At 36.8% G+C, this 22,372-nt stretch overlaps 1 protein-coding gene across 3 annotated transcripts; it reads left to right on the top strand.

Moving 5' to 3' along the window:
- Positions 1-475: 475 nt before the first annotated feature.
- sin3b (SIN3 transcription regulator family member B) lies at positions 476-22,306 on the top strand. Of its 3 annotated transcripts, none has more exons than XM_067394558.1 (19): positions 476-2,467; positions 2,557-2,663; positions 2,763-2,916; positions 4,257-4,595; positions 5,440-5,592; positions 6,208-6,330; positions 6,456-6,545; positions 6,654-6,772; positions 6,891-7,101; positions 7,723-7,839; positions 7,947-8,185; positions 9,393-9,576; positions 10,524-11,217; positions 11,382-11,551; positions 12,776-12,949; positions 13,486-13,578; positions 13,730-13,821; positions 14,934-15,132; positions 21,077-22,306. In XM_067394558.1, exons 1-19 carry the CDS (start codon positions 2,384-2,386, stop codon positions 21,308-21,310), a joined length of 3,576 nt encoding a protein of 1,191 aa, XP_067250659.1. In that variant the 5' UTR covers positions 476-2,383; the 3' UTR covers positions 21,311-22,306. The 3 variants fall into 3 exon arrangements, with proteins under 3 accessions (XP_067250659.1, XP_067250658.1, XP_067250660.1); XM_067394557.1 differs by having other exon boundaries at positions 476-1,095; positions 21,077-22,305; XM_067394559.1 differs by having other exon boundaries at positions 476-2,213; positions 21,077-22,305.
- Positions 22,307-22,372: the final 66 nt, after the last annotated feature.

The raw sequence follows: 22,372 nt of genomic DNA, 5'->3' as shown, positions 1-22,372 counted from the left end.
TTCATTTTTCCAGACATTCTTTCTCATAACAAAGCAACGACTTCTACACATAACTTTAATACCATTTTGCACTATGTTGATATATGATGTTATAAAATATTGCCAGAATTAAAAATACATTTATTACATTTTTAGATGTTTTAATCACAAACGAAATGGCTGTATTGGCCTTTGGACAGTTAAACCGAATGACCTTTTGACACTTGAAAATCTTTAAAATACCTTTATATGTAGCAAAATATAATTAAAACCTTTTGGATTCAATAAAAGATATCTAGTTTTTCTCCTGAAACAAAGGGACATAAATGATTATCCCATTTACAACTTTAAAGTTGTCATATTTCAATAAATTAATTTCTGTTAACAAAATAATTTATCATAATACATAGCCTATAGATTTATCAGAATTGCTGATCAAAGCAATCAGTCAAAAACATTTTAAATCGATGCAAAACAACTTTTTGCAACACACCCGATGAACAAAAACGTGTGCAGAATCCCATTCATGCCTGCGGCCGCTGAGATTCCGTACACTCCGCCCTCTTTCGGTTTGTGCGCGTGCGCTTTTCAATTCTCCTCAGCTCCCTCCGTTTCCGGACGCTAGGATCGAGCGCACAGCTGCCGCCGAATTTAAAGAGACATACACAATTTGTTTAAATAATACGACCATTGGGAAAAAAAATACATACATTGTTTCTCGTTCTCTTCGTGGATGTCGATGGGGACTCGTTATTGATTCTTCCGATTGATGGTGTAGTTTTAGTAGGGATTGAGAGGTCTCTAAACACTTGCGGTCTTGAGCTGGAAGTCTATACTGGAGTAACTGGGTGGCCGTCCGTAAAGTAGACTGGACTTGTGGGGGGAAGAGAGCTGGGTGGCCCCCCGTACCGAACTGATTTTTTGCACGCCAGAACAACCTGCAAATACGGAGGGACGGTAAAACATCGTGGCTTCGGTGGCTGTTGGTGGCGAAGGAAACGCACCATGGCGAAAATTCAGGCTCACAGCAGCACTGCGAAGCAAATCAACCAGATCCAAGACAAGGCCTATGTGGTTCAGAAGCAAGTCCAGCAGCAGCACTTTCAGAAACTAAAGGTAAAGAGCATTGCAGCAAGTGCATGTGTTTCCTTCTCTCTTACAACGCATTGTGTATTAGGAAGTGCTGTGCTGTTCATATGCATATGGGGCATATCAAAGCATTCACAATGAGAGTGTGTGTGTGTGTGTGTGTGTGTGTGTGTAAATGGATTTGAAAATCTTACGCACTTATTTACACCATTTCAAGCTAGAAAAGTCGAGTTATTGTCGCTTAACGCATCGATTCCTGGTCAAATCAATGCTAGTTTACCAGTCAAACAAGATGGAAGTGTGCCTGCTGAATTAAAGTCTAATGTTTTCCCTTTACGCTGTCGTGTTTTCACCGTTGCTCTTTGTTAAAACCAAAACCGGTGGATATTTGTTGCGAGTCCGCAAAAAATCACACGTTACGCCTGATTTGTTTTAGATTAAGCCGGTTTGTTTGAATTTAATTAACGTAGATAAGAGAAAGAAAGGGGGGTTTGCTCCGCTAACAGCTGCTTTTGTCATAAATGTGTCCGTTTTCGTTTTTAATCTGACCTTTGAAAGAAATCAGACGTGTCTGTTAAGCATAGCTTAATCGATTCTCTGTTAAAAAGCAGTTTGAATCGCGTTTTGTTTGTTTTTGTTGTGAAATCGTAGCGGGGTTGTTGTGTGTTGTGACTAGCATTAGTGCTAACGCAGCAGAGCTAAAAGAGTCAGTGAGCCTTTATTTTCCTCACTGAATTTTAATAAAAAATACAAAGAGAATACAAACCGGCTGCTTTTCTCTTATACTGCTTGTTTTTGGGTCACTTTTTTGCATCTTAGTGTTTGAATAGGACATAGTAACAGTTCTTTTTTTATCTTGAAGGTTTATTTAGGCGTGCGGTTTTTTTCTCTCATTGGGTTTTTTTGTTCTTCTGAACAGAGAGAGGAAAAATACCTTGCGTTTTCTGTGCGTGTAGTGGTTTAAAAATAAAATACCCCAGTGCTTTCTTTTTCTTTCTTGTCTTGCATAATTCAAAGAATGTACTGTAGACAATGTATTACTTTAATAGTATAAGCAAATGCAAAGTCATTCAGTGTGATGGGACTCCACATTCACTGGACATGGACTTGATGACCCACATCTGTCCTTTCACGAGCCAAAAAAGGTAAAGCATCATAATACTACCATGGTATTTTGTACATGCACCTTGGAAAAAAAGTACTGTGGCAGTACCATGGTCTAGCTATGGTAAGTACTTCGATATATAACATAATGGTGAGATTCATGCATCTTTGTCTTTGTAATGTTCTTCCATGTTAAAAATATGTTAGTACTATGATACTTTTTTTTTTAGTAACTGATGTAAATACATGTTATTACCATCCCATACCTTTACTGGTAACATCACATTACTTTTTGGTAAGCGTTCTTTCACTATGTACATGCTTATTGTGTTTTATATTGTTTGGAAACATCATTTTAGTAAACAAGGTTTATTCTTGTTGCAGGTGGAGGATGCCTTATCTTACTTGGACCAAGTCAAAATACGGTTTGGAAATGATCCAGGAATATACAATAAGTTTCTGGATATCATGAAAGAGTTTAAATCTCAAAGGTATGCAAGTGTCTGTGCACTTAAAATATGCTCCAATGCACAAAAAGTATTAATGAATGAATGAATGAATGAATGTATTTCTGATGTCTCCATCCACAGCATTGACACACCAGGCGTTATCAACAGAGTTTCTCAGCTCTTCCATGGACATCCTGACCTTGTCCTGGGGTTTAATGCCTTTTTACCGCCTGGGTATCGGATCGAAATTCCTAAGAATGGAATGGCATTTCTTCAGTCCCCGTTTCCCTCACAGGTAGAACATGTGGTGCAACAGTTTACTACTAGTTTGCATTGGTGTCTCTGTTTTGTTCTTCATTTTTTACTGGTTGTTTCAGTTCGTCAACTGTGAAAAGGTCATCACTGAATTCATAACTAATATTCCCTTCTGTGACATCTCTGAGTGAAGCAAGATATTTGGAGAAAAACTATTTAGGATATGTCTTTACTTTACTTTTTTATCTATTGGGAATTGATTGGATTGTGAAAAGTAAGCGTTGTGTACTAGAATGCAAGATTGCTAAAACAATGCCTAAATAGCTGTTTGGCCTTTTCAAATAGCCCACGTTGACTTGCAGGCAGAAAAGAAAAGAAGAGGTGGAACAAGTAATTACATTTTAATGAGTGATTGCAAAGACAAATATTTTTGCAATTTTTTAAAAATTGTATTAATGTGCAATGATGAACTGTGAACAAAAAGACGAGGAATGTGTATTAACAGAGTAAATAGGGTTGATATTGATTTCATGTTGACTTTGGCCCTGTCCCAAATGGGCCCCTCACTGGCTTCCTTAGAGTTCACACTTTGGTGATGTCATGCCACATAGACTGTCGGGGAGTAGTCCGCTGAATCTAGTCACATTGTGTTTGAGAATAAATGGACAGTTACTTCATGAAAATTTGCGAGAGGTTTATTATTGATTGCTGTCAACAGTTATAGTTGTAATTACATAATAAAAATAATTCCTCCAATTTATGTAACACTGTTATGGATATTTGGCGTGAATAATTCAATTTGCATATGAATTGAGTTAAAGTTTAAAGGTACTAACCAATTAAGTATAAAATAGTTTGATACTGTGTTCTAACATGCAAGAAATTAATACTTTTATGTAGCAAGGATGCATTAAGTTGATCAACATGCAGTAAAGACAGTTATGAAGTTACAAAAGATTTCTATTTCATCAAAGACTCCTAAAAAAATGTTTCACGGTTTACACATAAATATTCAGCTGCAATTGTTTTCAACATTAATAATAAGAAATGTTTCTTGAGCAGCAAGTCAGCATATTAGAATGATTTCTGAAGGATCATATGACACTGAAGACTGGAGTAATGATGCTGAAATGCAGCTTTGTAATAATATTTCACAGTATTACAGTTTTTACTGGATTTTTAATCAAATAACTGCATCCATGGTGAGCATTAGAGACTTTTTTTTTTTTTTTTTTTTCAAAAAATTTTAAAAAATCTCACTGACCCCAAACTTTTGGATGGTAGTGTATGTTTTGAATTAAAGTGATGTAATGAACCTATGTGGGACATTGTCTTTCTTGGTATATTAAAGTAAGACCGGTTCTTATTCTTTCACCCCAGGTCTCTCCAGGACCAGGAAGGAGCACGGGCAGCCCCGTGGTTAGTGCCTCTTCGTCAGTATTGGCTGAGGCAGGGTCGGCTCAGAATGAAGCTGTGACCTCTCCTGAGAGCATCGCTTCATCATCTGGACCTCCTGAACAGTCAAGCAGGTTGTCACTTCCTCTGCCCAGCAGAGAGAGCCAATCACAGCCGGCCACCACGTCAGTGTCCCCTCCCACATCAGAGCCCAGTCCTGTGGAGTTTGACAGCGCCATCAGTTACGTCAATAAAATCAAAAATCGATTTTTGGACAACCCAGAAACCTACCGGTCCTTTCTGGAAATTCTACATACATACCAGGTGAGAGCAATAGTGAAACCACATTTTTGTTCTGTTTTTCTCTAGGTTTGACCATACCTGCAACCTTTTGTAGTACCAGCCCAAATCCTTAACCACTAGGCTACCACTGATATCACTGAGCCAAACTTTTGACTACCAGTATAAGGTCTGGTCCACTAATGTAGCATGTTTTGGCAAAGAACCACTCGTTAAAGGGATAGTTTACCCAAAAATGAAACTTTTGTTATCATTTACTCACCTTCAAGTTGCTCCAAACCTGTATGAGTTTCTTTCTTCTGTTGAACACAAAAGAAGATATTTTGAAAAATGTTGGTAATCAAAGAGTTGACGGTAGCCAATGACTTCCATAGTATTTTTTTTTCCTGCTATGGCTGCGGTCAACTGTCATTTAATTTTTGGATGAACTATCCCTTCAAATTGTTTGAACAACACGAAAAGCCACTAACCTATTTTTTATGATTATGTGCATTTAGGACTGCAAAAGATGTCTATACTTTGTGATCTGAATTTTTGTCAGTCTTAAAATATGAAGTCCTCATAATTTCACAGACAATAAATAAGAATACAAAGCGTTTCTAGGAATATACAGTTCTGCTTGTAGGTATTTTCAGTTTTAGCAAGCCAATCAGATTGGAGCTTGTGATTTTTGGCAAGTGTTTGCCTTTTTTCATTCAGTATGCATCAGACAGTAGATGAACAGACCGTGTGGGTGTGCTGCCTTGAAGCTGTGACTAGGCTACCACCTACTAGCGCTAAAGGGAAATGGGCTCTTGGACTGTTTTCCTACCCATCCCATAAACTTATCGATGTTCATTGATTTTGGGCGTCCTGTGTCCATCTGCAGAAGGAGCAGCTGGAGGTGAAGGAGAGCAGAGGCCGTAGCACTGGAGGAATGACCGAAGATGAGGTTTTCTCTAAAGTGGCGAGCCTTTTCAAAGGTCAAGAGGACCTACTTGCAGAGTTTGGCCAGTTTTTGCCTGATGCAAAGAGATCTCTGGTTAGAAAATTACCTTTGTGCACTTTTAAATTTGTCTTGTGCTTTACTGCAACGGAATGATTTTCTCTTAAACATTTTCAGTTGTGTACACTATCATTCAAAATGTTGGGGTCAGTAAGACTTAAGAAATTAATGTTTTTATTCAGCAAGAATGTACTAAATTGATCTAAAGTGACAGTAAATACATTTATAATGTTACAAAGGATTTCTATTTCAAATAAATGCTTTTTTTTTTTTTTTTTTTTTTTACTTTCTATCACAAAAACATGATAGTTTTCAACATTGATGATAATAATAAGAAATGTTTTTTAACACCAAATCCACATATTAGAATGATTTCTGAAGGATCATGTGACACTGAAGACTGGAGTAATGATGCTGAAATTTCAGCTTTGCCATAACAGGGATAAATTATATTTTAAAATATATTTAAATAGAAAACAACTATTTTAAATTGTAAGAATTTTTCACAGTATTACTGTTTTGTTTTTATCAAATAAATGCAACCTTGGTGAGCATAAGAGACTTCCTTCAAATACAAAAAAAAAACAACTACCGACCCCAAACTTTTGATAGGTAAATTGATTTTTATAAGGACTACATCTCTGATTCCAGTTCACTGGAGGTTCTTTGACTGGCAAAGACCATTTGAAGAAAGCAGAGGAAGAGGAAATGAATAAACAGACCAAGAAGAGACCTAGACCCATGCTGTTGCCCCACATGACGCCACTTCTAAAGGTCAGAGTTCACTCTTGCCAATGCAAGGATCCTATATACCGCTGTATCTTAAAGAGTTGTAAAGTTTGAATATCTCCCAATGTATGTGGGTTACTTATGCTTAATTGATCTTTTTATCCATGTAGAAAAAAATGAAGTATTCCTGTTCCAAGGACCCATCTTTTGCTTCTGTAGGAAAACACGGAGTCCTGCGGGAATTCACGTTCTTTGATAAGGTGCGTTTTATAGACAAAGATGTTCTAAGCGGTATCAAGTCAGCCGTTGCCTTAGGATTTATTACATAGTCTCAACCATTGAACAATTTTATTTATTTATCATTTTAGGTTCGTCGTCTGCTCAAGAGTCAGGAGGTGTATGAGAATTTCTTACGCTGCATAGCCCTGTTCAATCAAGAAGTGGTATCAGGGGCCGAACTCCTGCAGCTTGTAACTCCATTCTTGGGGTAAGACCAATTTTAAAAGAGGGCATGTTTATTTAATCCTCTTTGTTTTCATATGGTGCATTTTGTAGCCCTTTCATGTCACTCATGAGTCATATGCAACTGGTGCCTTATTCTGTAGGAAGTTTCCAGAACTGTACACCCAGTTTAAGTCATTTTTGGGTGATAAAGAGCTGTCTCATGCCATCTCGGGGCTCTCCGACCGCTACATGGAGGGTGGAGGCAGAGAAGTGGATTACGCCTCCTGTAAACGCCTGGGTTCCAGTTACAGAGCCCTGCCCAAGACCTACCAGCAGCCCAAATGCAGTGGTCGAACTGCTATATGCAAAGAGGTACTGTACTTTCAACGGATATAGATAAAATTATGATGACATACAAGCAATGTAATGTTTGTACTATAATTATTACAATGGCAACAAAATAAAATAATATATTATGTAACATTTCCTTTACTGGTTTTATACACATTTCACCTCAGATGTATGCTAGTAATACAAGAGAAATGCAAATCTTCCATGACAAAAACGTCATCCACGCAGCCATCAGTTGTTTCGGGGAGAGGCGTTAATGATGACACAAATCCTGGGTTGGTCCTGATCCACAGATAATGGTACAAATCTGCAGAAACCCAAATCTCCATGAATTGTTTGGAAAATGGGGTGTTTCAGCCCCCACACTGCACTTTTTTCAGCTCCATTTGAATGGAAGCACTCATCTCAAATAGCGTTCATGGTGCCTGGAGGAGCTGGAGGTGTCGTCGCCGAACGCTTGTTTGTAAACAGTAATTTTATCTGTAGATAATAAGCTAGATATTCATGCCAAATGTGAAGTGGCTGGTGTGCCAGACATCTTTAAAAGAGCAGTCAGATACTGCTACATCTATAAAGGCTTCAGTCATGGGGTCAGAAACCTGATGGTTGTACAAGTGGTTCAAGCTCATTGTTTTGTTTTAGGTGCTGAATGATACCTGGGTCTCGTTCCCTTCCTGGTCTGAAGACTCCACTTTTGTGAGTTCCAAGAAAACACCATATGAAGAGCAACTTCATCGCTGTGAGGATGAGAGATTTGAGGTAAGATTATCTTTTTTTTTTTTTTTTTTTTTTTTAATATCAGGAGGTTTCAATTAATACTCAGTTGAGATGGAATTTGATTTTTTTTTTTTTTTTAAACCTCGTAGCTTGATGTTGTGCTTGAGACTAATTTGGCAACGATAAGAGTTTTGGAAAGCGTGCAGAAGAAGCTATCGCGCCTTTCGCCGGAGGATCAAGAGCGCTTCCGATTGGACGACTGCCTGGGTGGAACTTCTGAGGTCATACAGCGGCGTGCAGTCTATCGTATCTACGGCGACAAGGCTCCAGAGATCATAGAGGGGTTGAAGAGGAGTCCAGCCACTGCAGTTCCTGTTGTACTTAAAAGGTTAACAAACAAATCTTATTTTTATTTTTCTCTTTTCTTGTTTCTTGTTATTTTTCTCTCTCACACTGCCTCTTTTTAGGTTTAGTTCACCCAAAAATGAAAATTGTCATCAGTTACTCACCCTCATGTTGTTCCAAACCCATCAGACCTTCGTTCATTTTCGGAGCACAAACATTGATATTGCGCATCAAACATGTTTGACCACATGTACATGCTTGATGCACTAGAACAAACCTCATTGGTTTTTGCGGAACCTCAAACATGCTGCCGTAACACGTGAGAATGAACCTTATTGGTTCTCGTGGGTCAAGCAAGCATTAAATCTTTTCATCATTTAAAACAATCATGTCTATTCAGAAGACTTGGATCAAACCACTCGATTCATATGGATTTATTTTCTGATCTCTTTTTATAAACATTTTGAACCATCAGAGTTTTGGGTGAATAGACTTTCAATGGAGGGACAGAATCTCTCAGATTTCATTAAAAATATCTTCATAAACATAAAATGTCCGAACTGTTTGCACTTTATTTTATACATATTATCTTTTTATTCTTTTAATTCCTTTCCTGTTTTTATTTCATTTTTAATGTATTTTATATCTTTTATGTATCATCTTGTTATTCTGACTTTTAATGCATTTTAAATACTGCTGTTTGGTTGAAAAACACAGTTTCTCCCAGTTCTATCAGTTTGAAGTGCCTTAACAGGTTGCACTCCTGTTGGATGAGGAAGATCCATTCTGATCCGCTCTGATGAATAGATCCGTTTAGATCTAACTCTGATGGACGACAACAACAACAACAACAAACTCCCTGAGACTTCCTAGCTTTTCCATCCAGATAGCAAAATTCTCTGTTTTTACTGTTATTTCTATTCCTTATGTTCTATTTTTATTATTCTTTTTTATGTAAAGCACTTTGAATTACCATTGTGTATGAAATGTGCTAGACAAATAAAATTGCCTTGCCTTGCCCTCATTTGTGTTCCGAAGATGAACGAAAGTCTTTTGTAATGACATGAGAAAGAGTAATTGATTTCAGAATTTTCATTTTTGGGTGTACTAACCCTTTAATTAATTGCAATTTTTAGGTGCCGTCCCTACTACCATTTTGCAGTTATTTGTGTTCACAAAGTTTTAATAATTCCTCACTCTAGCAGAAAAAAACATTTTGATGAAAAAAATTGATGATTTTCTTGCTGTAGATTGAAAGCTAAAGAGGAGGAGTGGAGGGAGGCTCAGCAGGGTTTCAACAAAATCTGGAGAGAGCAATACGAGAAGGCGTATCTGAAATCACTAGACCACCAGGGTGTCAACTTCAAACAGAACGACATGAAGGCCCTCCGATCCAAGAGTCTTCTCAATGAAATAGAAAGCATCTATGATGAGGTGAGGTTTTTTTTTTTTTTCTGCAGGCCTAACGGCTCAGTCTCAGGTACTGGAGAAGAGCTTTTCACATACCTATAATCTGTCCCTGAAAGAAACCATTTTGAGTCTCGTATGTTATTTTGACTGTAGTAGTGATAATTTAGGTCTTTCTTTTTAGAGACTAAAGTCACAATGGAAGTTAATAAAGAACTAAACTTGTTGGAGACTGACAATGATATTGTTCAATGATAGTTAAATGTTCTGCTCATTGATTTAGTCACATTTGATTTGGTCAAAAGCATAAATCTATAACATCTTTAACAGTTAATTTCGCAATATCATTATTCAGTAAAATACTGTTACCAAAATCAGTTTTTCACCTTTTTTTCATTCTTCTCACGCAGTGGAAAAAAGGCAGCAGACATTTTAACCACCTGATTTAATAAACAGTATCTCATGAATTATTCCACTGTACTACACCTCAAGTCATTTTATTCCCCAAATCTTCACTCACATCTTTCTTCTGGTCTATTTCCACAGGGTCTCTTTAAAACTTCATATTCTTCCTTTTTTCCACTTCTAATCCCTCTTGGCCTCCCTAACTTTAAGAATGTTTCTTATGTAAGGAAACACGATAGACCAGATACCTTAATTTTTATTTGCCTAAATAACATTTTAGAATTATTTGTCAATGTTTTTACACTTTCATGATAAATGACAAAAAAGCAGCAGAGCAATATAGCAATATAATTTACGAATAGCACATTGGTATGTCTTTGTCATAATAAACTTAAATTCAAGAACAGTAAGAACTCATTAAATACTATGTTCAACATTTTAACCCTGCATTCCTGCTCGATAAGAACTGGGGACAGTGTCTGAAATCTCAACTCGGTTCACTTGCTACAAGAGTCTCATGTGTCATACAGATAACAACTTGTTACTAGCACTTTTTTTCCCTTCCACAGCGGCAGGAGCAGAGCACAGAAGAGGGCGGTGTGGGCCAGCAAGGTCGTGACGGCTCGGGCACAGGTTCGACCAGCGAGCCCCACATGATCTTCACTTACGAAGATAAGCAGATCCTGGAAGACGCTGCCTCCCTCATCATCTACCACGTCAAGCGGCAGCCCACCATCCACAAAGATGACAAGGACCACATCAAGCGCATCATCCAGCACTTCGTCCCCGATCTCTTTTTTGCCCGTCGTGGAGAGCTTAGCGAGACGGAGGAGTTTACGGACGAGGAGGCAGAGGGTGAAGACGGCTCCGCCGCAGGAGGTGGAGTCTCAACGACGGGCGGCCAACAACAGTTGAATGGCGATTCCAGAAGAAGACGATGCACTTCCCCTCAGAGCATGGACACCTCTACGGCCTCCCACAGCATGAATCCAGAAGGGGAGGCTGTGGATCTGCGAGACCCAGAAGCTGAGCACCAGAAGGAGCTGGATGGAGTCTACAACCTGTTCTTCGTCAATAATAACTGGTACTTCTTCCTGAGGCTGCACCAGACTCTCTGCTCGCGGCTGCTGAGGGTTTACAGGCAGGCCGAGAGACAGTTACTGGAACACAGGGCGGAGCAGAATCGGGAACGGCTGCTCATGGGAGAGGGGCGCAGAGAAAAGGCAAATGACCTGGCCATGGAGCTGCGTCTAAAACAGCCAAGTAAGTAGATTTCCTGAATGATCGTACACATATACAACTTCCATCTACAACAGCCTAGAATTGAGGCAGCAAGTTCATTTGCTTTGGGATAGTTAAAAGTCTAGTTTTTAGAACCAAATTAGCACTCTTGCACAATTTTTTACAAGTAATGTCTTTTGTATTAGGTGAGGTGGAGTTGGAGGAATATTACCCAGCATTTTTAGACATGGTACGCAGTCTACTGGATGGAAACCTGGAGTCCACGCAGTATGAGGACACCCTGAGGGAGATGTTCACCATCCACGCTTACATCGGCTTCACCATCGACAAGCTTATTCAGAACATCGTAAGACAGGTGAGTCAGAGAGTTGGATGACTTTGCAAATCAACGTTTTTTTGGGATAATTTGTATAATTTCAAAGGGGCCGTATTATGCACATTTGTTTTTCTCCCCTTGAAGTTCAATTATAATGATAGTTAAGGTTTCTTGCACCAAAGAAAATTACACTTGTAATTTACAACTCCTTTTCTACTCACTGACCTTTTCCAAATATCTGGTTTTGCCTTTGAACCATTAGAAGACATTTTGTAAATGTCAAATTTTTTCCTGATTCACCCATCTTAATTGAATAGTTGCTGAATACTGAATATATGCATTTATATGTAAATATGAGAGTGCATTTTCATATTTTTTTCTGCATTTTCCAGTCTGATTTCTGGATTTAAACGCATTAATATTTGTATAAGTACGTATTAAGTTCAAGAAAGAGGGTAACACTTTACAATAATGATCCATCTGTTAACATTAATTCACTACATTAGTTAACATGCACTAACAATAAACAGGACTTCTACAGCATTTATTAATCTTAATGTTAATTTCAACATTTACTTATACAGGTAACACTTTATTTGTGTCATTGTTACATGTAGTTACTATAATAATAACTATTAATTATGCATAATTACATGGAACACCCTAAACCCAAACCCTAACCCTAATCGTAACCCCTATAGTAAGTACATGTAGTTACGTAATGTTACTCAGTACTTAGATGTATAATTACAGTGTAACAAGGACACCTTAAAATAAAGTGTAACCCTAATACATTATTAAAATCAAATGTTTTATGTTAACATTAGTTAATGCACTGTGAACTAACAACTATTCATTGTTAGTTCATATTAGTTATTACAAATGAGACTATAGTAAAGTGTTACCATTTTTATTAACTAACATTAAAAATGTTAATAAATACTGAACAAAATGATATCATGTTAATGCATTAACTAATGTTAAAAAATAAGACCTTATTGTGGATTAATTTTCTTTAGAAGATTAATATATTGGTAGCTGAAAGCATGATTAATCACATGGTGTCAATTCTGTGAAGTTCTATGGGTGTAGAATTTTTTTTGTGGGTGGTGATATAGGCGTTTTTGGTTTTATTTCAGTGAATCGTTCAGCCCTATTATAGCATCGTAAGTGTGACAGTCAGAGTCTCTGTATTCCCACAAATACACCAAAGAGCCTTTTCTGTGATCATGGTGTTAAAATGCTCTTCTCTCTGACTGGCAGCTTCAACACCTGGTCAGTGATGAGGTGTGTCTGCAAGTCACTGAGCTGTACCTGGCTGAGAGGAAGAGGGGAGCCGCCGGTGGGAATCTCTCATCCCAGTGTGTCCGTGCCGCTTGGGAAGCCAGTTACCAATGGAAAGCAGAGAGAGTCATGGCTGAAGAGAACTGCTTCAAGGTGCTTGTCCTAATGCTGTGCCTATATATGACCAACATTTATGTGGATATCTAATTTAAAGGATTAGTCCACTTTTAAATACACTTTTCAAATGTACTCACCCCCATGTCATCCAAGATGTTCATGTCTTTCTTTCGTCAGTCTTAAAGAAATGAAAGTTTTTGAGGAAACATTCCAGGATTTTCCTCCATATAGTGGATTTCAGGGTCCAAATTGCAGTTTTAGTGCAGCTTCAAAGGGCTTTAAACGATACCAGACGAGGAATTAGGGTCTTATCTAGCGAAACGATCAGTCATTTTCGGAAAAAAATACAACCGTTTATGCTTTATAAACAAAATATCACTTTGAAAGAAAGACATGAACATCTTGGATGACATGGGGTTGAGTAATTTATCAGGAAAGTGTATTTAAAAGTGAACTAATCCTTTAAGATGCAATATTCACCTCCTCAGTTGCATTCATCTTATGAATTTTTATGCATGTTTTGTAATTACTATTAGTTTCAGTTGTAATTTCTTGGCTCTTTCTTTTGTCAGGTCATGTTCATTCAAAACAAAGGTCAGGTAACCTTAACGATTGAGCTGCTGGACACGGAGGAGGCCCAGGGCGATGACCCGCTGGATGTTCAGGTACCTGTTATTGTTACAACAGAAAGTACTTGTTTTTTCCTAGAAATCTTTAAAGCATTAAATTTAATAGGGTAGTCTGGTTTGGTGGGGCAAGAGTGTAATCCTTTTCCTAATGCATTAATGTTTGCTGTCTTTTATGATGTTGTTTCAGAGCCTGTCTAATTACATGGAGCAGTATATAGGGACGGAGTCTGTGTGCTCTCAGGCAGAAGGCTACTACTTCAAGCCTGTGTTTCTACCCAGGTACAAAAACATTTATGCATGTTTAACCTGCTCTGTTTATGCATATTCCTTTCCTTTTTGTAGCCAGATGGTTAATAGTAGGGTTTAGTTTGAATTTTGATGGTTCCGATTCTGCTTATCGATTCCTAATTTCGATTGCAATAAGGAAGTAAAAAAAAACTTGTATATCATTCACATTTATTCTAAGTCTTGTTGCAAAACATTTCATTGTAGCTGAATACCATGAACAAAAATCAACAAGTTAAAGAACACTTAGACAAGGAACTTCTGCCTATGGTTTAAAATTATGATGGCACAAACAACTAGCCTAACTAATACAAATTTCAAGCATTATTAAAGACAAGTAAACACTAGCTAATTAAAAAAAATAAAAATAAAATAAACAAATTAGCAGTCACACAAATAAATAAAAGTGAACAAAGATACAATTGAAATAAACAGTGTTTTAAGATTTTCGGGTACAGAAACTGTAATCAAATGTAAAATAACACTGCACTTTATAAATAAAATATGCATTACAAATAGCTACAAATGTTATTCAGTCAAGAACAGCAAGTGAATATTCCCTTAATCTTTTGTTGTTTAATGTTATTATAGAGACGGCAGCAGGAATATTAGGCTGCTGTCACTTTAAGAGCTGCATGGATCCAGTATACTGTAACACATGCATTTTTCTTTGTCAACTGTTTACGTTCACTTAAGACATATCCGGCTGTGTTTACGAGGAAATTTTGACATTTTGCAAGTGCAAAAAGACACAGAAGGGAACTCAGTTCAGCATCGCACTCTATTCAGTATAAGAGGCGGCTTTCTGTGGGCACATTTTTTATTTTATTTTATTTCTTTTATTATTATTATTTTTTTTTTATTTTTATTTTATTTTTTATTTGTAGGGTGGCCCATATCATGGTGTAGACAAGCCCAGTATTACTTGCTTTCTCTAATTCCCTCATTATCAGACACTAAGTAAATAAATCAATCACAGTCTCAGTATGAAGTCATAGACCATTGTTACATAACCAAAAATTTGTTTGTGTAAATTTAATAAATGCTGAATTAGGTCTGGCCAGGTGAAAGTAGGTTTACGTTTGTTCCACACCTCTCACCTTTAGGAATCTGAGGCATTTCCGCGGCTGGCAGCTCAAGCAGGTAGAAGCCATGCGCTGCCGGAGAGAGTGGCATCGGAAGATGGGTGTGGAGACAGCCGGAAACCTGGACTGCCGTTTCAAACTCAACACGCACAAGATGGTGTTTGTGATGAACTCCGAAGACTACATGTACCGCCGAGGAGCCCTGGTGAAGGCTCGGAGGGTATGTTGATAAAATACAAAAACAAATCCTGTACTTTTCTATAGTCATTTTTGGGCGAGTAACGGTACACAAACATGACGATTCAGTATGTACCTCGGTATTGAAGTTACGGTTCGGTACAGCAGGGGGAGAAAACTAAACATTAAAATTGATTCTTTTTTTTATTTTTGTCCCTCTCTTTAAAAAATTAATTATAATTAATATTTTCTAAGGATAAAAAAATCTATCTCGGCTAATTCTGTAAATTTATATACAGGGAGCCCTTTCTTGCACATTACTATAATATTAAAGGTTACAATTACCAACAGAGCCCAAACTATTAAACTCAGTTGCTATTCATTTTTAGATATAATAATCAGCACTCAAATAACAAAAAAAAGTCAACTGCACATAAGGCAGGTTTTGCATTAACTTCTAAATCTAATTATAAAACGGTTAGTTCCTGTCCTTGATTCTGATTGGTCAATACCCGTGTTTTATTCACGATAAAACACGGCTATGACCGCTTCACCCAACGGTTCTATGTATAACTACACAACACCCTTAGCAACCGCTCTTAGCAACGTAAACTGTATGTTCTCAATTGATATTGTTAGCTGAAACGTACTGTATTATGTAGAAGAGTATTGTGAGAAAGAGATCGAGTGAACGAGTTTATTACCTGCATTCAGATTTAGCATTTTCCTTCAGGTCCTATGTTCATAATAAAACATCTGTTTAAATGTCCGATATATTATCTTGTCCTAGTTTTAACATTTAAGGGGTTTTCACGTGACTGACAGCGCTAGTCAAAGCATTTGTTAGTTGCGTCTTGTTCCGTTTTAAAAACAATGACTGACACACTCATAAAGATAGTATTTGCCGCCATCTAATGGCGTGAAAAAGTAACTTCACGGTCAGGGACTATTTTTTTCTAAAAATATTTTTTTTAAAGGTAAAATTTGTGATATTTTTTTCCGCTAGAGGTCGCTAGAAGCCTATTCAAAACAAAGGCGTAGTTTGATGACGCCAAGTTTTAGAGCGGAAACTTGGGACATGTGGTCTCCATCTCAACGGACGGTGCAAAAGAATAGGGATTGGAGTCTGGAAGAACTCATGTTCGTGGATGCGATTATTAAATTTACTGTAGTATGAAGCAGAGCAGGACCGAGTGTTGCGGGAGCTGAACGAGGAGCTGGAGCGATTGATTAACACACGCCTCACGAGCAACGGGACTTTTATTATGACACAGTCGCCGGCGCCGCTTCCGCTTTTCCGGTCATGAGTTTACGGGAGCTGTCTTTGTCGACAGAACCAGCAGCAGATGGTAAACAGTAATTATGTTCCATAAGTAACACAATCTACCATAAAACGTGCAAGAAGTAAATAAGGAACTGCTTGAAGCAAGCTAGTGGTTTGCTGGACGCTAGACACTACCGCATTTGTCCACGGCACTGTTGTCATGTGGTTTCTACATCAGTAAAGGCGGTAACAAAGGTAACTGACGTCATTGACAGGCGACTGCACTGCCCCGTGTCACTGTTTAGAATGTGAATTTTCTCATGATTTACAAGTAGTTGAAAACATCAGAGACAAAATATATAACACTAGCCTAGTGGTTTTTGGATATTTTACTGCAAAAATTTTACATATTGTACCTTTAAAAGGAAAGCTTTAAGAAAGTTTACTTCATGAAATTTGCATTGATACATATTTCTGGCTTTAATATTTGTATTGTGTGGTAACCGTTTTATAAAAGCAATAAGGTACTCGAGGCTCTGCTGTATCGTGAATAAGCCGTACCTTTAGGGCTGTCGCGATAACCGCAATTTCGTAATACCGCGCTTTTTACGAGCCAACCGCAGAACACTGCAAAAACCGCAGCAACCGCGATATTTGCATGTTTTCTATTTTTTGAAAGGCTATGTCCTTCTCGTTTTACACTTCATACACGTGTACTAAATATTAAATAAGGTTATAATGATAGCATAATGTGTACCATGGTGATTTGTACAGAGGCTCCGTAGATTTGCACTAAACAAGCCTAAACAGACAGTGAATGTGAGAGAGATCGACTGAGCGCGTGCGATTACCTGTGTCTGTCCTTCAGGCCGAGATATATTCGTGAAAAAAAGTTGTCGTGTCCAAGGATAGCGAAATCTCTGCCTTAGCATCGAAGCATTACTGGTCAGCTGAGCCTTATAAAGTGGCGCTCAACGTTAAAATGATTTCAACAGCTTGTTTCATTTCATCTCTCTTGGAATGAATCTGCGTTTTTGAACGTGCAGTTGAATGAACGGTTTAAAGACTCAAAAACAGTCCCTTGCTATGGGAGGCCGTTTCAGCATAAAAACGTTCCAGCATTACTCGTCGTAATTATATTTTTACTAGTAACAATTAAATTAAAGAGCTCTATAATTTAATTTGTACTAGTAACAATTACAATTATAGAGCTCTATAATTCAATTTTTACTAGTAACAATTATGATTGTAGAGCTCTCTAATTGAATTATAGAGCTCTGCAATTGTATTCTTACTAGTAACAACTGAATTGTAGAGCTCTATAATTCAGTTTTTACTAGTAACAATTCCAATTAGAGAGCTCTACAATTCATTTATTACTAGTAAGAATTCAATTGCAGAGCTCTGTAATTCAATTGTTACTAGTAATAATCCAATTGCAGAGCTCTACAATTCCACTAGAGAGCTCTCTAATTCAATTGTTACTAGTAAAAACTGAATTAGAGAGCTCTCTAATTCAGTTTTTACTAGTACCAATTACAATTAGAGAGCTCTTTAATTCAATTCTTACTAGTAACAATTCTAATTACAGAGCTCTATAATTGTATTATTACTAGTAAAAACTCCTATTCATGAGATGCAAAACAGATTGCAGATTTCCCGCCTACAAAGGTGCGTTTCAAAATAAAAGCCCTGTGGTTCTAAAGTATCCTGAAATATTTTACAGACTTAGGAAAGATATTAATCATGTTCACATTAAAGCAAAATTAAGATGATGCCTGAGATGAAAGCCTATGTTTAGTCGTTGTATTCATTCACCTTTGTATATTGGTAAAGCTAAGAGCCAAGAACACTCCATGTCACTGGACATAATATAGGGTGAAATGCCCTAAGCCACCCAAAGTGTTTTGACAAACTTGATATTAAGGAGTATAAATTCATTTTAAATATTTACAGTGTTTAGTATTGTTATGCAATAATAGAATGATTATCGCGGATATGTAATACAAAATAAACACCTCTAGTTGATTATCAATTTGTGTTAATAATAGGCGATTTGGCGTTGGGATGTGTTGTTTTTTAAATCATGTTGTTGAGTGCTCGTTGTCACTGTTATCAGAGGCGCGTGCAACAGGGTTCTATTCGATACGTTGAAATCACAAAAAACAAAATGCACATAAACGTGTCTCTGCTCTTGATATACAATCACTGATGAAAATATTTGGTTTTAATGAGAAAAAAAAAATTACACATGGCTGGATTAGAACCGGCAACCTCTTGCACCCTAAACGGAGAAATGGCCACTAGTCCACCAAGACATTCAATTATCAGAGGCGGATCGTCGTATTTATTAACTAATATACATACTCTCGAGACTAACGACATTGTGTTATAGCAGATGTAGGAAAACTATCATATTTGAACACATTTATCATTTTAAAATCATATTATTATTATAATAATAATACAACATACCCCCCCCCATACACATTCTTGTCCCACCCACTTTGTAAAACAAAGTTACGCCACTGACCCCAGTTGAATATACATAAGGCACGATTAGCATAATGATATGTCGCCGAATACAGAGCTCTGTAATGCAATTGTTACTAGTAAGAATTGCTATTGTAGAGCTCTGTAATTCAATTTGTACTAGTAAGATTGCAATTACAGAGCTCTCTAATTCTAATTGTTACTAGCAAGAACTGAATTATGGAGCTCTGTAACTTAATTCTTACTAGTAACAATTCGATTAGAGAGCTCTGTAATTTAATTATTACTAGTAAGAATTGCAATTAGAGAGCTCTACAATTGAATTCTTACTAGTAACAATTTGATTATAGAGCTCTATAATTCAATTACAGAGCTCTCTAATTCAATTGTTACTAGTAACAATTATGATTAGAGAGCTCTGTAATTCAATTGTTACTAGTAACAATTGAATTAGAGAGCTCTGTAATTCAATTATAGAGCTCTGCAATTACACATATCTTTAATGTGTATTTTTACTAGTAATAAATCAATTAGAGAGCTCTGTAATTCAATTGTTACTAGTAAGAATTCAATTAGAGAGCTCTATAATTGTAATTGTTACTAGTAAGAATTGAATTAGAGAGCTCTATAATTGTAATTGTTACTAGTAACAATTCAATTAGAGAGCTCTATAATCCCAATTGTTACTAGTAACAATTCAATTAGAGAGCTCTTTAATCCCAATTGTTACTAGTAACAATTGAATTACAGAGCTCTATAATTAAAAATGAATGGAAGTCAATGGAGACATATGACTAGTAATAAATTAATTGTAGAGCTCTCTAATTGTAATTGTTACTAGTAACAATTCAATTACAGAGCTCTATAATCATAATTGTTACTAGTAAAAATTTAATTATAGAGCTCTATAATTGTAATTGTTACTAGTAAGAATTCAATTAGAGAGCTCTACAATTATAATTGTTACTAGTAAAAATTGAATTATAGAGCTCTGTAATTGTAATTGTTACTAGTACAAATTAAATTATAGAGCTCTTTAATTTAATTGTTACTAGTAAAAATATAATTACGACGAGTAACGCTGGAACGTTTTTATGCTGAAATGGCCTTCCATACCTTGCCGCCACCTTGTGTCATAACAATGTAACTGCACTGACTGACAGCCCGTCTAGAACGCGCAGAGATGAGTAACGTTAGTTCTGCTTATACTCGTGAAATATCAGCAGAAAGTCTTGTTTAGTCAGATTCGATCGGAACTAACTATTATACATACAACAGCTCTACCATCCTATTGTCAGGTTTATGTTCTGTTTTGTAGACCCTTATTTTGACATTCCCTTTACTTCAATGCTCTTTTTAGTTTCGTTATTGAATATGATCTCTCTCTCTCTCTCTCTCTCTCTCTCTCTCTCTCTCTCTCTCATATATATATATATATATATATATATATATATATATATATATATATATATATATATATATATATATATATATATATATATATATATATATATATATATATATATATATATATATATATATATATATATGGCGGTAATACCGCATATCGTGCTATTGAGCCACTCAAAAATACCGCAAGGGAAATTCCTTAACCGCGACAGCCCTACGTACCTTATATATAAAATTATTTATTTTACTGTCATAACTTGACAAATTTATTTAAACATATTAAATAAGACATTACTAATAGGTAAAGTGTATATATAATGAATATATTAGATAATATAGTGCATATATTTAGTGAAATTCTCCCCTCTAGAGTTAATTTCTCTAGTAAACATGCTGTGGACACTAAATGACTTGCCTGAGGTAAATGTAATGCTGTGAGTTTTTTTTTTTTTTTTTTTTTGATGTCTTTCCACAGTTGAAACACTGGTTGAGAGATTACATGTAAACATATCTATGCATAGATCGTCTGTTGTTGTTCTGCGGTTTTTCCTGTTGTGGCGGTTAGCAAACAGCGTTGCATTACCGCTCACACCCCCTTCTGGATTGGAGTGTGAATCGCCTGTGACTGACTATATTCACCATCTGACTGTATGCACCGAACCGTGACGTCCGTACCGTTACACCCCTAGTCACTACACATTTTTCATTCTAGTAATTCTATACTAGATCTCTATAAAGTTATTTAAAAAAAAAAGTTACTGACCCCAAGCTTTTGAACTGTAGTGTATTAAATATTTTTTTGTCTCGTCTCTTTCCCTAGTCCCAGCACAGAGTAGCACGGGCTCAACATGAGCGCTTTGAGCAGTGGCACCGGGGCTGGTTGAGCGAGCACGTGTCCCCCGTTGCCGAGCGCAGCGTCCAGGACTGGCTCATGGGAGAAGAAGATGAGGACATGATCCCCTGCAAGACCACCTGCGTGTCCATGCAGGTCAAAGGCTTACATGTCAACAGGTACCAGGTGCACTACAACAGCAAGGCCCCCGCCTCACCGTAACAACCTCAAGCCTTGGGATGGATTTTTGTGATCTCCTTGTCTCTTTCTCACTCATTCATTCTCATTGCCGAGATTAAACATGCTCGGCTGAAACACAACGAACAGACAGGAGTGGTTTAAGGAGGACAGACAGCTGCTCAAAGGAGGGAATGCCTCATTGAAAAGCATCACATCTCGACACTAGTCCATCATGATCAATGCCGTTACCAGACGTTTCAGAAATGTGAATGTCAAAATCTTTTTTTTTTTTTTTTTTCTTTTTTTTTTAAGAAAGTCCATTGTAGTTTTTAGCCCCTGAAACCAGAGTTTTGTTTTGTTTATACTGAAGTATTGAGAGACTAGGTTTAAAGTATGTCTACAACATCTGTATGTCTTTTTGTACAGTACAGTCGACTCAAGAGCTCGAGCAATTGCATATATACAGCAGAAAGATTATTCTGTGTGCATTTTCTTGGCTATGAATGATGACTTGGAAGAATTATGTTTCTCTGGCGCACACTGGCATCTTATCCGTAACGTCCTCGTTTTAGTTCTCTGTTTTGTGTTCTTTGTTATCATCGTCTCTTATAACTGAACAGAGGATTGCCAGTGTCGCCCGTCAATCGCTGCTCATGATTTATAGTCGATTTTGTTAAACATCCAGATCATGTATCATATCGATCTCGCCAAATCCTTGCTTTTGTTTGGTGTAATTTTTACATATTAAAACAGAAAAATGACAAAATATCAGTGTTTTGAAAGAAAAAAAAAAGAATGTATAACATTTATCCTGTATCAGTTATCACAAAATAAACAACCTAGTTGTGCAGTTCTTAAAGAACGGGTTATGATTCTTGCTGAATTCTCACCTTTGCATTAGTAAACTGTACATTTGGTATAGACTGCCACATTATCCAATCTTATGACTTTTTTTAATGTTAACATTTTATTTTAAGGTGATGCAGTTACACATCACTATATGTGTTTACTATAGTAATAACAGTAAATTATGCATAATTACAAGTAACTAACCCTAAACCAAACCCTAACTGTAACTCTATAGTAAGTACATATAGTTTATTA

The sequence above is a fragment of the Chanodichthys erythropterus genome, chromosome 9 (assembly GCF_024489055.1).
Source record: "Chanodichthys erythropterus isolate Z2021 chromosome 9, ASM2448905v1, whole genome shotgun sequence".
Lineage (NCBI taxonomy): Eukaryota > Metazoa > Chordata > Actinopteri > Cypriniformes > Xenocyprididae > Chanodichthys > Chanodichthys erythropterus.
Note: the sequence above shows the minus strand (reverse complement) of the source record. Positions and strands in the feature narration are given on the sequence as shown.

Bases quoted from the DNA above. Each gene is read 5' to 3' on its own strand.
- sin3b (XM_067394557.1), top strand. From the start codon at position 985: ATGGCGAAAATTCAGGCTCACAGCAGCACTGCGAAGCAAATCAACCAG. The intron at 2,917-4,256 runs GTAGAACATGTG...CTTTCACCCCAG, and splicing joins AGTCCCCGTTTCCCTCACAG to GTCTCTCCAGGACCAGGAAG. The intron at 13,822-14,933 runs GTACAAAAACAT...TCTCACCTTTAG, and splicing joins AAGCCTGTGTTTCTACCCAG to GAATCTGAGGCATTTCCGCG.